The sequence below is a fragment of the Bactrocera latifrons genome, unplaced genomic scaffold (assembly GCF_001853355.1).
Source record: "Bactrocera latifrons isolate USDA-ARS-PBARC rearing strain unplaced genomic scaffold, ASM185335v1 scaffold_90, whole genome shotgun sequence".
Classification (NCBI taxonomy): Eukaryota; Metazoa; Arthropoda; class Insecta; order Diptera; family Tephritidae; genus Bactrocera; species Bactrocera latifrons.
In genome coordinates, this window is record NW_017537601.1 from 230,096 (window position 1) to 244,338 (window position 14,243).

The following is a 14,243-nucleotide window of genomic DNA, read 5'->3' on the forward strand; positions in this document are numbered from 1 at the left end:
CGGAGAAATAACAAGCAAAACAAGCCAATAAAATATGCGCAAGCGATAAGATAAGCGACGGCAGCTTGCAGCAACATTCAAGATATGGGCTTTAGGCAAACGCTGCGCCGTATTCTTGCGCGAAGGTAGCAAAAAGCGCGCAATCAACAAACCATAAGAAAGTTGCGAAGAAATTCAAAGTAAAGAGGGTGTACACACAACATCACAGGGGTTAGCTTTGTTGTAGCGTAAGACCTGCTGCGGTTCGGTGACAATGCGTGCTTTCATTCTTTCACACGTCGGCATGTATTTAAGCACGCAGGCTGTTGATGTTTACATGCATACGCGTGTATATTACTTCAACATAGTCGGAAATGTCGCAGCGCGTGTTATTGTCACTGTTGTTTATCGTGCGCGGCTGAGAACGCAATGGGCAACGGCAGAAAGCGTTACTGTCGACATGCTTGTCAGTTGGGCGGCAAGGCGCAAATAAAAACGTAACGCATATGCGCAGCTACTGTCATTCGACGTCAAAGACTCGCGCGTACAGCATGGGTAAGAGCGCTGTCAAAATGTTTGTACTAAATATAATAAAATAACAGTATCGAGTGTTGTATATGTAGTTATTTTTTGAATGAAAATTTATAAAAATTGACAATAATGTGGGAGGAAATGTGCGCGTGTGCTTTTTTGCAGTGTTTTGTTGCGTTGAAATATTTACAAAATAAAACGGAAAATTATCAAGTGAATAATTGTGACTCTTTAATTTAAACAAAAAAAAAAAAAAAATGATATGAAAATTTTTAAAATTTGGGATAATTTTATTTTTTAAGAGTTTTTGTATAATATAGATTCTTGTATAGCTCAAAAAGGCACTATATGATTTTGCTATCAAAGGATGCCTTCGAGGAAATAATTGAATTAGTAATTGAAAAATTATTATAAAAATTATGTTATACAATTGGTAGCATACCCTGTAATATTATACCCAAAAAAATTAATGATGGATAATACTTGTTTTTAAAGTACAACTTTATTCAGCAAAACTTGGCTGCTGGTAAAAATACCAATGAGTGTTTGAGATTTATTCGAGTTATTTAAATAAGCAATCGAATTTTACAAGTCATAGCGCACCGCATCTTCATTTAAAATCTATAAATCGGAAAACCCGGGATTTCTTAAAAAGAAAAACATATATATTTGTACAAATCTAATAATTTAGTTAATCAATATACATCATTATTTCTCAAATATTTTTACCATTTTTTTGTTTTTATATTTATTTATTTAGGGGTGTCACATGGTAACGTAAGGTTATGAGTTATAACGATCCGAAAACATATGTATAATTGAAAATTGTAATTATGTTAACTCATGTTTGTATGTAATCCAACAACAATTAAACAAGTGTAAAAATGTATAATTTTATGATTTTACGATGCTTTACGACAAGTTGTAATACCTCAATTATATTATAATTTTTTTTACTTTTTTAAATTATTTTGTGTGTTAAATTTTTTCCTTTTTCTAATTTTATCTGATAGTCAGACTGTTTGAAACATACCCTTTCTGATGCCATAACGAACCAGATTATTTTTTTAAGTGATTACAACGGTCCTCTCGAACAAAGAACGATCTCTTTTCCTATACAAAAATTTTATAGTTATAAATTTCAAAGGAATATAGTCAAATTGGTCATTACGTCGTCATTTCTGGCAGTCTTTAATCATAGAAGTAAAAGAAGAAATAATTGTTTTAATTTAGACCATAAACTAGTTATTAGATGATGAAAAAACAAAAATGTGAAAATTGTATTTTTGGTAGACAATTAAAATAAAGTACAATTTTTGGTGAAAATTTCTCGAAATTTTTTTGTTTTAATAGTCATAAGTGCACAAAAAACTCCTCCTTCGAGACCTTGTAAATTAGTAGATGCGTAGGCATTGGATTAGTAGGCGAGAAGTCTTGTAAACCGACTTTGGATATAAAATTTTGAGAAAAACACGTCTAAAATATTCAAAGACTATATAGCTGACCACGAGCTCGCAACTTTAACTGAATATTTTATATAAACTATTACTCGAATCAATTTAAAAATGTATAACAAAATTCTAGAGATGTTTAATTGTTAAACAGTTCAAATATGTCTAAAAAATGTGTGTTGTTTTTTTTTTTTGGAAAGCTGTGAAACCTATGTAGCCCCTTAATGGCTGCATAAATAAGAGTGAAGATGCTTTAAAGCACCAAGCAAATCTGTTACGTTGTAAGATTCATATGAACCTTATTCATGAAGTCGATGCAATGTGAATCAGCTTTGTAATATCAGTTCCAATATTGTTGTTTTGTCATCACTATACTATAGTATAAGTAAGAGTAAGTCTCTCATCCAAGGCTGTTCACTTCTTTTCAATGAGGTGTTTTTTATGTGGAGGGCCCCAAACCAGCGCACAACCTTGAGGAGGGATGGTTCGTCCACTAATTTTAGCTCGACTGCAAACAGATGTTCTTTGGCTACCCAGAGGATAACTTGGTCTAAACCCGGAGGTCGTGAACTGCATGAGCCATATGTAATATAATCGTTTCTGGTCCCTCCCGCATGAATGAAGAACTTTCCTCACTTGCGTGAACTTCATAGGCTTCGAACCATCAGTAAAAAAAAAAAAAACTTGTTTCCTGTTTTCCATCTACTCCTCCGTCTTAACTACACATTTGGCTTAGAGAATTAGACTGAGGAAAAACGAATAACCAAGATAATATTCGGAATTTAACTTAATAGTTTAGGAAATATCTTTTTTTTTTAAATATTTTTATATTATTGGAAAAATATTTTGTATTTAAGCAGCATAAAATATTTACCGACTAATTAGTAGGGTTGCGAATGCATTAAATTAAAGTTTTAATATTTTTTTTTTTTATTTTTTAATCCCAAATATCGAATTGAAAAAAAAACATAGTTATGCCAAATTTTTAATAAAAAAATAATCAAATAAGTAAATTAATAAGACAAAGCCAACATATTCAATGCCCTAGAGCAGTGGACGGCACTCTTAACTATTCAAACGATTTATATTTACAAATTTTAATCAAAGATTATTTAATTTCAAACTTTAATTGTTTTTAGTTTTTAGTCCTAGTCTTTTGGGATCAAAAATAAAATTAACATTAATTAAATAATTAATTAATAATTCAATTTGAATCCAAGGTTTGGCATAAGAAAATTANCTTCACATAAAAATTAATTAAAAAATAATAATTTTAAAAACTATCTGCTTATAAGCTAAAATAAAATTAGAAAACAAATAGAAAATAGAAACAAATATTTAAGTTTCCAAAAATACTTATTTACTAATTATGTTTTTTTAGTTACCAAGCAGAAGTTTTACAAAATTAATTTTTTAAAATTGGATTTCCAATCAAATTAAAATTGTATTTAAATTAAATTTTAATTCATGTAATTAAATTAAATTGTAATTCGGTGAGATCTGGAAATTACATAAAAAATTTCAAACCAAAACTTATGAATTAAAGAAGTCGAAACTCAACTCATTAGAGCCCAAAGTCCAAAAATTTATTTTTCGTTAAAATTGCACTTATCAACCTCTTATGATCTCAAGGACTGCTTTCTGTTTTTATATATACACATATGTCTTAATTATAATAGCAACTATGTCAAGTAAAATAAAAACATTTGAAAATCCTCTACGCCAATGTAACGTTAATGTTTCGTCACTTTGTAAAAATGGAAAACTCCGTTTACGTATCAAACACCAGCCGGTGAACGAACGCACGAGCGCGAGAGTCAGCCAATTTTAAAAGAAAATATTTTTAAACAACTCGAATGAATGTCATGACATAAATGGAAAATGCATTTGTTTTACGCAGCTGTTGTTGCAATTTGTTGTAACCGCAAGTGTTGTTGGGTGTTATTTGTTGTTTATTGATAGCGGGTGTTCCCGATGCGGATTATGAACCGCCATATAACCTTAATGTTGCCAAAAAAGTACGCGCCTATAGTGAAATTAAAACAGACGCACACACACATCACACACTTGCGCATGAAGGAGGCCAACGACGTATAATTGGCTATAAAGTAAAATATGAGAACGTCAACAAACTATTGACACGCCGCATTGCATATTTATTAAGTAATATCGCGCCGAGACGGGAAAACAATTTGCATAAGTGTGTTTATGTGTGCGAGTGTGTGAGTGTGAGGCGCGTCTGTTGGCGGTTGATAACAAAATGATTAATTTTAAAATTCAGTCAACGTCTGCAACGCATGATGAAAGAAAGGAAAGCAACAGCTCGCGTTTAAGTGTGTGTGCTAGCACGGCTAAGGCTCATACTCACACTTAAATACACACATACATATGTAGATGTCTATCAAAAAAGCTGCGCAAACATTCTTTTATGATCAATTCGATTTTTTAAACTCGCGCACCACGCAGCGAAGAGAGTATATAAGTTTAGTTCAGCTAACAGTTCGAGCATTTCGACTGGTAACTGGCGAATGACATGCGTGATGGTTTGCTCCAAGGTCTGAATCGAAGCGAGATTGTTCGCATAGACCTTGGACTTTACATATCACCACAGGAAAAAGTCTAACGGTATGATATCACACGATATTTTTGGCCAATCGACCGAGCCACTGGAGTGTTTTCACGATGTGTGGGAATTGGTGCTGTGTTGATACCAAATGTCGTCGAGATCACAAGCTTCAATTTCAGACATCAAATAGTCGGTTATCATCTCGCTATAGCGGTAGCTATCGCTGTGGTTACGTTCCCACCGGCATAATGTTTAAAGAAATATGAACCATCCCAAGTGCGGAACATACCCATTGAGCCAGAAATGGGTCTCATCGCTGAACAAACTTTGTCTCAAAACATCGGATCTTCTTCAAACTTTTCAAGAGCCCATAGAGCGAAGCGATGTCTTTTGGGAAGGTCGAGCGGTTTCAGTTCTAGCACAAGCTCTATTGTGTACGCTTTTAAATAAAGATCTCGACGTAAAAGGCGCCAACTTACAGCGAACGGCGCCGAATCGACTCTACACGGTGTTTGTGTACACTCTCAGCTACGGCTGTTACATTTTCTTCACAGCGTGCTGGAAAGAAAGCATAGATATAGAGTTACATATATATAACGGATCAGGATGATGAGACGAGTTGAAATCCGAGTGACTGTCTCTTTGTCCGTCGTTACAAGTGCTGACTTCAGTAAAATTTAAGGTATTTAAATGATACTTCGTACATGTGTCTCTTGGCTCCCACTCCTGTAAGCTAAAGATTATTTAAAAGTAGACGTGGCTCCGTCCCCTAAATGGTTTAATGAACATATCTTCCAAACCGCTAAAGCTAAGTTAACCCAACTTGCTGACAAAATGACAATTTAACAACTGTTTACACTCTGTGAAAATGGAATGACTGGAAAGGAAAATTAGCAGTTCACTCACCGTATAACGGTTATGTTGAAAACAACTAAAAATACGATAAATCACTGAATAAAGGAACCACAAGCATAAAATATAACAACCTAGAGATTTATAGGTGTAAGTGTAAAAGTTGGACGAAGGGCGTGGCACCAACCACTTTTAGTTGGAATGCTATATCTCAGGAATTGCTTGATCAATGTCAACTAAAGTTGGTTTTTGAATGAATTCAGATGACAACCACGCTATTTCCCATACAACAACTTTCTGGAATCCATCTGATTTTATCACTTTACAGTATACAACTCATATATATATATATATGACGTTAGCACAGCAAAGCTTTGCACAAATAATGTCGTCGGGGTTTTAACTTATGGCAAATATTGTTCAAATCGGGGTTTTTCAGAGAGCCAGAGACCAAATATGTGGACCCCAGTGTATATGGCTGATTTTTTAGCCAAAGAATTCGTCAATCTGTGATATCCAGCTTTAAAATTTGAAGAGAATATTTCTGTGATGACAGTATGCTTGTGCCAAACTTGAGCAAAATCGGGTCAATACTTATCTTAAACCCCACATACCTAGTATTCACATTTTCGAATTCGGTTGACTTTATACCGCTTCTATTGGTCAATACATAAGAAATCTTAATAAAATTTAGAAAAAAAATCTTTCTTTCTTGCAATCTCCCAACAGCGAATCCTATTGGCTAAATGGATGAAATCAGAGAACCCCCTAGTGCCCTGATATCTGATATTCGGATTTTCAAACATCAGCTTGATTTTATACCTTATATGTATATTGATCAATCTGTGAGGTTTCTTATTATTCACATGGCGGAAGTATAAAAACGATCGGTTACACCCGTACTTAGCGCTTCCCTACCAGTTTTTATTTTAATTTTTGCTTCGCGATTATTTATATTATTTTATATGCAAAGCACTTGGCGATTTTCTTTAATTTTGGCAACGTCAAAGTCAACGCGTCACGGTAATGATATGTGCGTCTAAGACCCTTACCAATTTATTGTGTTGTAGACATTTACATTGCATGCCGCTATGTGCACCGTGTTTGCTTTTGTTATTGCCAATTGTTAGGTGATACTTACGATTACCATAATTATGCGTTAATTGTTGTAGCGCCTAAACCATTGTACACACGCAGACAAATACACACATACATATATATACATGAATCCTTATATACAGATATACTCGTACAATTGTTGTTACACACATTTAATTCAGGTTTTATTATTTGTTTTATTGCTCTGCTGTAATTGATTGTGAAATGTGTAGCAAAACACGCGCAAAAAGGAAGCGTTTTGTACTTGAAATGCGCTTTGCTCGCAGAATTTTAATTGAGTGGCACAGCTGTGGCGTTAGGGCTTCCAATTTATTATTCCCTGATAGTCTTACATACGAAGGCAACTACCTAAATTCTTGATATATGATTACATCTAATTGGGAATGTATAGTAGAGGCGAAGCATCGTTAGATTTTAGTTTTTAAGTAATTAAAATAATGTCTATGTTATCACATGTCGATTGCATAACACATGTAATTTTGGTGCCAGAACTTTGGTGCATTAAATCTTTTTAATTTTATTAATATCAGTCTGAGTAACATTATTGAGGTTTCGACTTCCGATATCGACGATCCATAAATTAAAGGCAGATCAGATCTAATTAAAAAGTTATATCTAGTACTTGCGGCACACTTATTCTTTATTGAAAGTATAAGTTCCTTTTGCGTTAGTTCATGTAGGTTAGGTTATATTTTCGATCCTAACAGGGATCACACTTGGATTGTTTAGAACGCCGATTCGTTATGTTATCTAAAACTCCTCTACACCAGACCATAACACTCTTATAAATCGACAAAGCCTTTCATCCTATATTTTAGGTTTGTCTATTGTACAATATCCAGTTAGAACCCCTACGATTTCGGCAAGATGAACTGTGCTGAGGGAAAATAATTCAAAAGATCTCCTGTGTTCTACGCTAAGCCAAAAGTATCTTGCACAATAGGGAAAGGGATATTACAGTGTCGTCGACCAGTGCCTATTGAGCATCTGTGTGGTCCATTCGTCCAATATTACAACTCAAGACGCCAATAGACATTTAATTCGTTCCCATCCCGATGTAAGCGAGCCAAGTCACACTATGGCTAGTTCATCGGCTTTATAGACACCCAAATGTGAAGTAGCTTGCTAAGATTTCTAGTGAGGATAGTCACTCTTTGATTAGCGCACAGTTAGCGAGCTCACGCTAGTATTTCCGCTCTGCTGTCGGACCGAATGCTTGCCTTCCTGAAAGGGGCTGCTCTTTGTAGCAAAATGAAAGCAGTAGCTTCTGACTGAAACCACTAAAGTGGTGCTTAATGTAAAATTGATGGAGAGCTGCTAACAAAAAACTTCCCTTACACCTGCGCTCCTATCTTCGATGTATCAGTGAAAAAAGCTCACGGCGCCTATTCCCTATGTGAGCTAGCAAGAGTGGCCTCACTGACTGAATTTAAAATTGACGAAGAGCTCCTTGTAAAAAAAAAACTCCCCTTCCAACCTACCCTCTTAGCTGTAATCCGCTACAAGTCGCCACTGCGACGCAGTGATCCTAATTATCACAAATTCAGTTGAAGGAGGATACAATTTGGGCGTATCTTCTTCGGACCCATTATAAGCCCATGGGTCTAAGGGAGCTCTTCGCAGTAATACAGCAGCCAACAATGTCCACGTTAGTCCGGAATGGATCGGAGATGCCGATGAAAAGCGACACTAATGTCTATGTTAAAGAGGTTAAATAAATCAGTGGTCTATGCTGATAAGCCAGCTGCGTCTTACCAGTTAAAAACCAATATTCGACGAGCCACAAGTCGTGACAGAATGATCTCTATAAACTTCGTCTTGGGAAATAAAAAATAGATAACAAATTAATTTTAGCTTAAAATTTCTATATCCAAATATATAAAATCTCTTAAACAAAACTGAATTATATTAATAATATTCAATAACTTCTCTTTCACATTTTCAGATATTCCTTTAAAGCTATTACTACTTAGCTTAACGCTAACTGCGGCACTTACAAGCACAGTCGCCAATGAGCAACCGGCACGTATTGTCTGCTACTTCAGTAACTGGGCCGTATATCGCCCCGGTGTGGGACGTTATGGACTCGAAGATGTGCCTGCCGATTTGTGCACACATCTGGTCTACTCATTTATTGGTTTGAACGACAAAAGTTGGGATATCTTGGTTATCGATCCTGAGTTGGATGTGGAGCAAGATGGTTTCCGCAAATTCACACAACTGCGACAAAAGCATCCCAACCTAAAGCTACAAGTGGCCGTCGGCGGGTGGGCAGAGGGTGGTTCGAAATATTCGCAGATGGTTGCGGTACGTGAGCGACGACTCAGTTTCATACGCAGCGTTGTGCAGTTCATGAAGGAATATGACTTCGATGGCTTCGATTTGGATTGGGAGTACCCTGGTGCCACCGATCGCGGTGGCACTTTTGGCGACAAGGATAAATTCTTATACTTTGTGCAAGAGTTGCGACGTGCCTTCGATCGTGAAGGACGCGGTTGGGAAATAACAATGGCGGTGCCAGTAGCGAAGTTCCGATTGCAGGAAGGCTATCATGTGCCCGAGCTATGCGAGTTAGTAGCGAATGTCTTTAGACCCAGCTCTTCATTATATTTTTCAAAAATATATTCTTTCCAACAGATTGCTAGATGCCATACACGCCATGACTTACGATCTACGCGGCAACTGGGCTGGCTTTGCTGATGTACACAGTCCGCTCTATAAGCGCAAGCACGATCAGTGGGCTTATGAGAAACTAAATGTGGTATGTATGGCCTCAACAACTCGATTCATGTTGGATATAAACTTTTCTTCTTTCATTATACAGAACGATGGTCTTGCGCTCTGGGAGGAGATGGGTTGCCCCGCCAATAAGCTGGTCGTTGGCGTGCCCTTTTATGGACGCACCTACACACTAAGCAATTCCAACAAGAACTACAACATGGGTACATACATCAATAAGGAGGCTGGCGGTGGTGCACCCGGACCTTACACCAATGCCAGCGGTTTCCTCGCTTACTATGAAATATGTACCGAGGTACAGGATGCCACCAAGGGTTGGACTGTGCAATGGGACGAGCAGGGCATGGTGCCCTATACCTACAAAGACACACAATGGGTGGGCTATGAGGATGAAAAGTCGGTACAAATCAAAATGGACTATATTAAGCAAAAGGGCTATGCGGGCGCTATGACCTGGGCCATTGATATGGATGATTTCCATGGTTTGTGTGGGCGCGAGAATGCGCTAATGCAAATTCTCTACGACAATATGCACGATTACACGGTGCCGGAGCCGACGCGCGAAACGACTGAGCGGGTTAGTGTGCCAAGTTTAGCGCTTGTATATAATTAACGGTTTTGTGGTTATATGCCTTTTTTCTTTCTTTGATTGCCGCAAATTTTTGATGTCAAAAACGAGAGCCAAAATCTACACATTATTCTCTTTTATTATTAATACGCCAAGCATCTGTAATTTATTATGTTTCTTGTTTGTGTCTTGTAGCCCGAGTGGGCCAAACCACCAGCGACGCCGCCGAATCCCGACGAGGCCAGTTTCGTGTCACAAGATGTCACCACGAAGCGACCGAAGCCAAAGCCCACAGCAACGACAAGTAGCACAACAAAACGACCGTTGGCCGAGCAAACAACCACAACAACAACCAAGGTGAGTCCATATTATCTGATATTATTATATTATAGTATGGCAACAGAACAATGCGAAGCAAAATTAAAGACAATTTTCGCATCTCAACTAATTGCCAAATTGTTTGTTGAGTTGTTTGTTAAATTCAAGAATCTGCGTACGCGAATCTGTATGATTTTGCACCGACATGTATTAGGGTGATTCTCATATGTATGTATGCATGCATGTAAATGCTAGGTGAGCGCGCATAGCATTGCTCCACTGGGCCATGCCAAGCCAAATAGGATTCCCTATTTATAGTTGGCTTGCTTGTGTTTGCGAAATTAGCTTCCGCAAAAATAGAAAATTAAGGCACAAAATTAACGAGTGCGCTAAAAATGTCCGCAGCGTTAAAAGAAAGATGAGTGAGCACAAAAAAAGAGCTTAATAAAAATAACACAAAGTAGACAGATAAGCCGAAGAAAGAGGTGTAGAGTAAAATTAGTTTTTAAATGATCGTATATTGTTTAAAGAAGATATTCATGTTTATTGCTGCCTTTTGGGCAACACGAATTATTTTTGTAGAAACTTTTAGTCCGTAATTTTTTTGCCTTTTTATAAAATCTGAAGATAGATGCACCTTTAATATAAAGAGTGATCCATAACTTAAACAAAAAATACAGAAACTTCAAATTTAATGTGGAGTGTTTATTATTTTTCAAAATAAGATTTTTGGCATTTGTTTTTTGAGGATTATATTTTTCCAAAGTTGCCCACGGCTACTTCTCAGATGGTCCATCCACTGAGCCCAATTTTTGATAAGTCATTCGAGCATTTCGACAGGTAACTGGTGAAAAAGACCAGCAATGTGATACCACACGATGGCCAATCGACCGGCCCAAAACCGGCTCACCGAAATGTTCTTTCTTGTTCAACTTCTTCTTATTGAAACCAAATGTCGCCGATATCACGAGTTACAATTTCAGGCATCAAAATTCGGTTACCATGGCTTGATACCGACATCACTTTTGAAGAAATATGGACCGATGATTCCACCAGCCCACAAACCACACCAACCGTTATTTTTTCTGGATGAAATGACTACTCTTGAATCTCTCCAGGTTATTCTTCATCCCAAGTGCGACAATTTTGCTTGTTTGCATATCCACTGAGCCAGAAATGGGCCTCATATCTGAACAAAACTTGGCTCGAAAATGTCAGATCTTCTTGAAGATCGAGCGGCTTCAGTTCTTGCACAAGCTGTATTTTTCAATTTACCGACCGACCGGCTCTTTGCGGTCTTCGTGAACACTCTCAGCGACAGCTACAATATCACTGCGTGTTGGACGTTATCTATTCGGTCGAATATTATCAAATAATGAATGCTAGGTCGGGTCCCAAGATTGGTGATGGTATTGCGAATAGTACGCTCAGTAGGCCGATTACTTCATCCTAAGTTGAGTAAAACGCGCGAAACAAATTTTTTGCTGAATATGAATTTTCGCAATAAAGTTGAATAAATTGTAATTGTTCAGGCGTAAGCCTTTCCATGATGAAATGTTAAACTTTACTGAAAAAAATAACATAACAGCTTGACACGACTCACGCGCGATCTGTCAAAAAAGGGCTTCTGAAAGAAGTACATCTACTTGGATCGTAATTAAGGCACTGAAAATTCTTTCGAAATCTATTAAACATAACCAAAAATTATTTTTTGGATGCGACAAAACCATCATTGGGTTATTTTTTAACAAATTGAGACAGTCGATAAATATTTACACATTATGTGACTAGTCAAAATAAATCTGTAAAAGAGAGGGAAATTAAACAAAAATATCTCAATTTTAATTTACAGTACTTTTTCTTTAAATTTTCTATACTAAGATAAGACATGTTGCACCCTGTATGATATAAAAAAAATGACAATATTTTCAACTATTTGTTGGCAGTTATATGATTTTCAACACTCTAGTGGAATGATATGTTACAGTACTGAAATCACAGCTCAAACATCAACACTTTTTATACATCTGGTCATGTTTTACAAACGAAAAATTCAATTCAGCCAAAAAATACTACAAATTATTAATATTAATTTATTTATTCTATGTACTAACATATTTATATCCTTCTATGTATTTATCCAGAAACCATCCAAAGGTTCCAAAAAACCCAAACCGAGACCCAAGCCAAGACCCACCACATCCACGGCAACAACCACTACGGAAACACCGACCTCATCAAGTAGCGAAGAAACTGGTGGATTGGAAGTTTTAGAACCAAAACCGGAGATTGTTGAAGCAAGCGGCGGACATGTGATGCCCGATATTGACTGTACAAATAAAGACTTTATACCGCATGCAGATTGTCAAAAGGTGAGATTTCAGCAAAAATACTTTTACACCCTGAACAGGTTATGTTAAGTTTGCTTCGAAATTTGTCAAACACAGACGGAAATACTGGAGTTCCTATTAAAACAAAATATATATATATATATATATATAAATGATCAGTCTGACAAGCCAAGTCGGTGTACCGTTGCCCTTCTGTATATATATGAACTAGTCTCTCAGTTTTATAGATCTGAAATTTGACTCACCTCTTTTTTCATCAAGAAGCTGCTCATTTATCGGAACTGCCGATATTTAAATTTTTTACTTGATAACATATCGTAACGAAATTTGGCATGGATTATTGCCTAGCACAGTGCTTCAATCTCTCTATACATTGTTGGGATCGATCAACTATAGAATATAGCTGCCATACAAACTGACCGATTCAAATGAAATTCTTGTGAGAAACACTTTTTTATTTGATAAGATATCTTAACGAAATTTGACAAATATTATTAACCACAGCAAATCCATAATTGCTGAAGATATCGGTCCGATTGGACCAGTGCAGCATATAGCTGCCATACAAATTGAGCCAACAAAATCAAGATACAAATATTTTTATAAACTATCATGTTGCTGTGAAGGGCACTACAGTTTCTTGTCTTCTTCTTTTTTAACCTGTTTACTAATGCCACGCTATTTAAATTCTTTCCACAGTACTATCGCTGCGTGCACGGCGAACCAGTTGAATTCGAATGCAAGGAGGGCACCGCTTTCCATACAATTTTGAATGTTTGCGATTGGATCGAGAATAGCGATCGCTATTACTGCACCAAAACAAAGAAAAAGGCGCTGAGCAATGAGACGAAGTAATTTTTTTTATTTATAATAAAGAAATTTTTACTTGAAATTAAGTGTAAAGCAAGTATTTGTGTACTAAGTTAATTAAATGTAGTATATAAGAATGCGAAAATTATATTTTTTTATGTCGAACGAGTGTTTAATTTAGCGGTAATTTTATTTTATTGACACAATTATAACAAGAAAATATTTAAAAAATAAAAAAAAATATACAAAGTTATATCTTTATTTTTGCTATTGTAATTGTGGATCAGCTTTTTAATACATTTTCTGCAAAAATTTATATATTCTAAGGCAACTTACTCATTTTGGTGTGAGTCAATTTCAGAAGGTGAACTGCGACAAAATTCTCCACAACCTACACACTTCTCATTAGATTTTCATTCATGCGTTGCGCACAGCAGCGGCAAAGCCACAGCGTCTACTAGGTGCTACAAATATTAGCTAAATTTATGTTTATGATTTGTGCCTGCTCGCTTCAAACACTTACCAATGTCAAATAACTTGAACGCAATCTAGAGCAGAGAAATTATTAAAAATCAAGAACAAAACAAAAAAAAAAAAATATGCCGTTATTAATAAAAATGTGTAAGCAGCCTAAAGGGATTAAGAGAAACTTTTTTCATAAAAAACGCAATTGGCAGTAGACCGGAACAGAATGAGAGGCGGGGGATTAGGAATTAAAAGTATTTTTATTAATTATAGTATTTTTAGCAAATTTAGATTATTTAATTTAATTTAATTTTTATAAAATTACATCACTGTGAAGCCCAAAATGTTACATCTCCACACCACTGCTTCGTCTTAATCCTTTTGTCCACACTTCTGCAGACCCTCAGTAGCACTCAGCCAAGACATACCACAATCATAAGCAGAATTTTACCAAAATTATGCTGTAACCGCAATTGACGTATGTGCGGCATGAA

General features: G+C 36.2%; 1 protein-coding gene across 1 annotated transcript; it reads left to right on the top strand.

Moving 5' to 3' along the window:
• The first annotated feature begins 431 nt into the window (after positions 1–431).
• Positions 432–13,449, top strand: LOC108977485 (endochitinase). Its single transcript, XM_018947188.1, has 7 exons — positions 432–534; positions 8,444–9,068; positions 9,136–9,259; positions 9,323–9,814; positions 10,001–10,162; positions 12,268–12,495; positions 13,174–13,449. The coding sequence occupies exons 1-7, from the start codon at positions 486–488 to the stop codon at positions 13,327–13,329; spliced, it is 1,836 nt and encodes a 611-aa protein (XP_018802733.1). The 5' UTR covers positions 432–485; the 3' UTR covers positions 13,330–13,449.
• Positions 13,450–14,243: the final 794 nt, after the last annotated feature.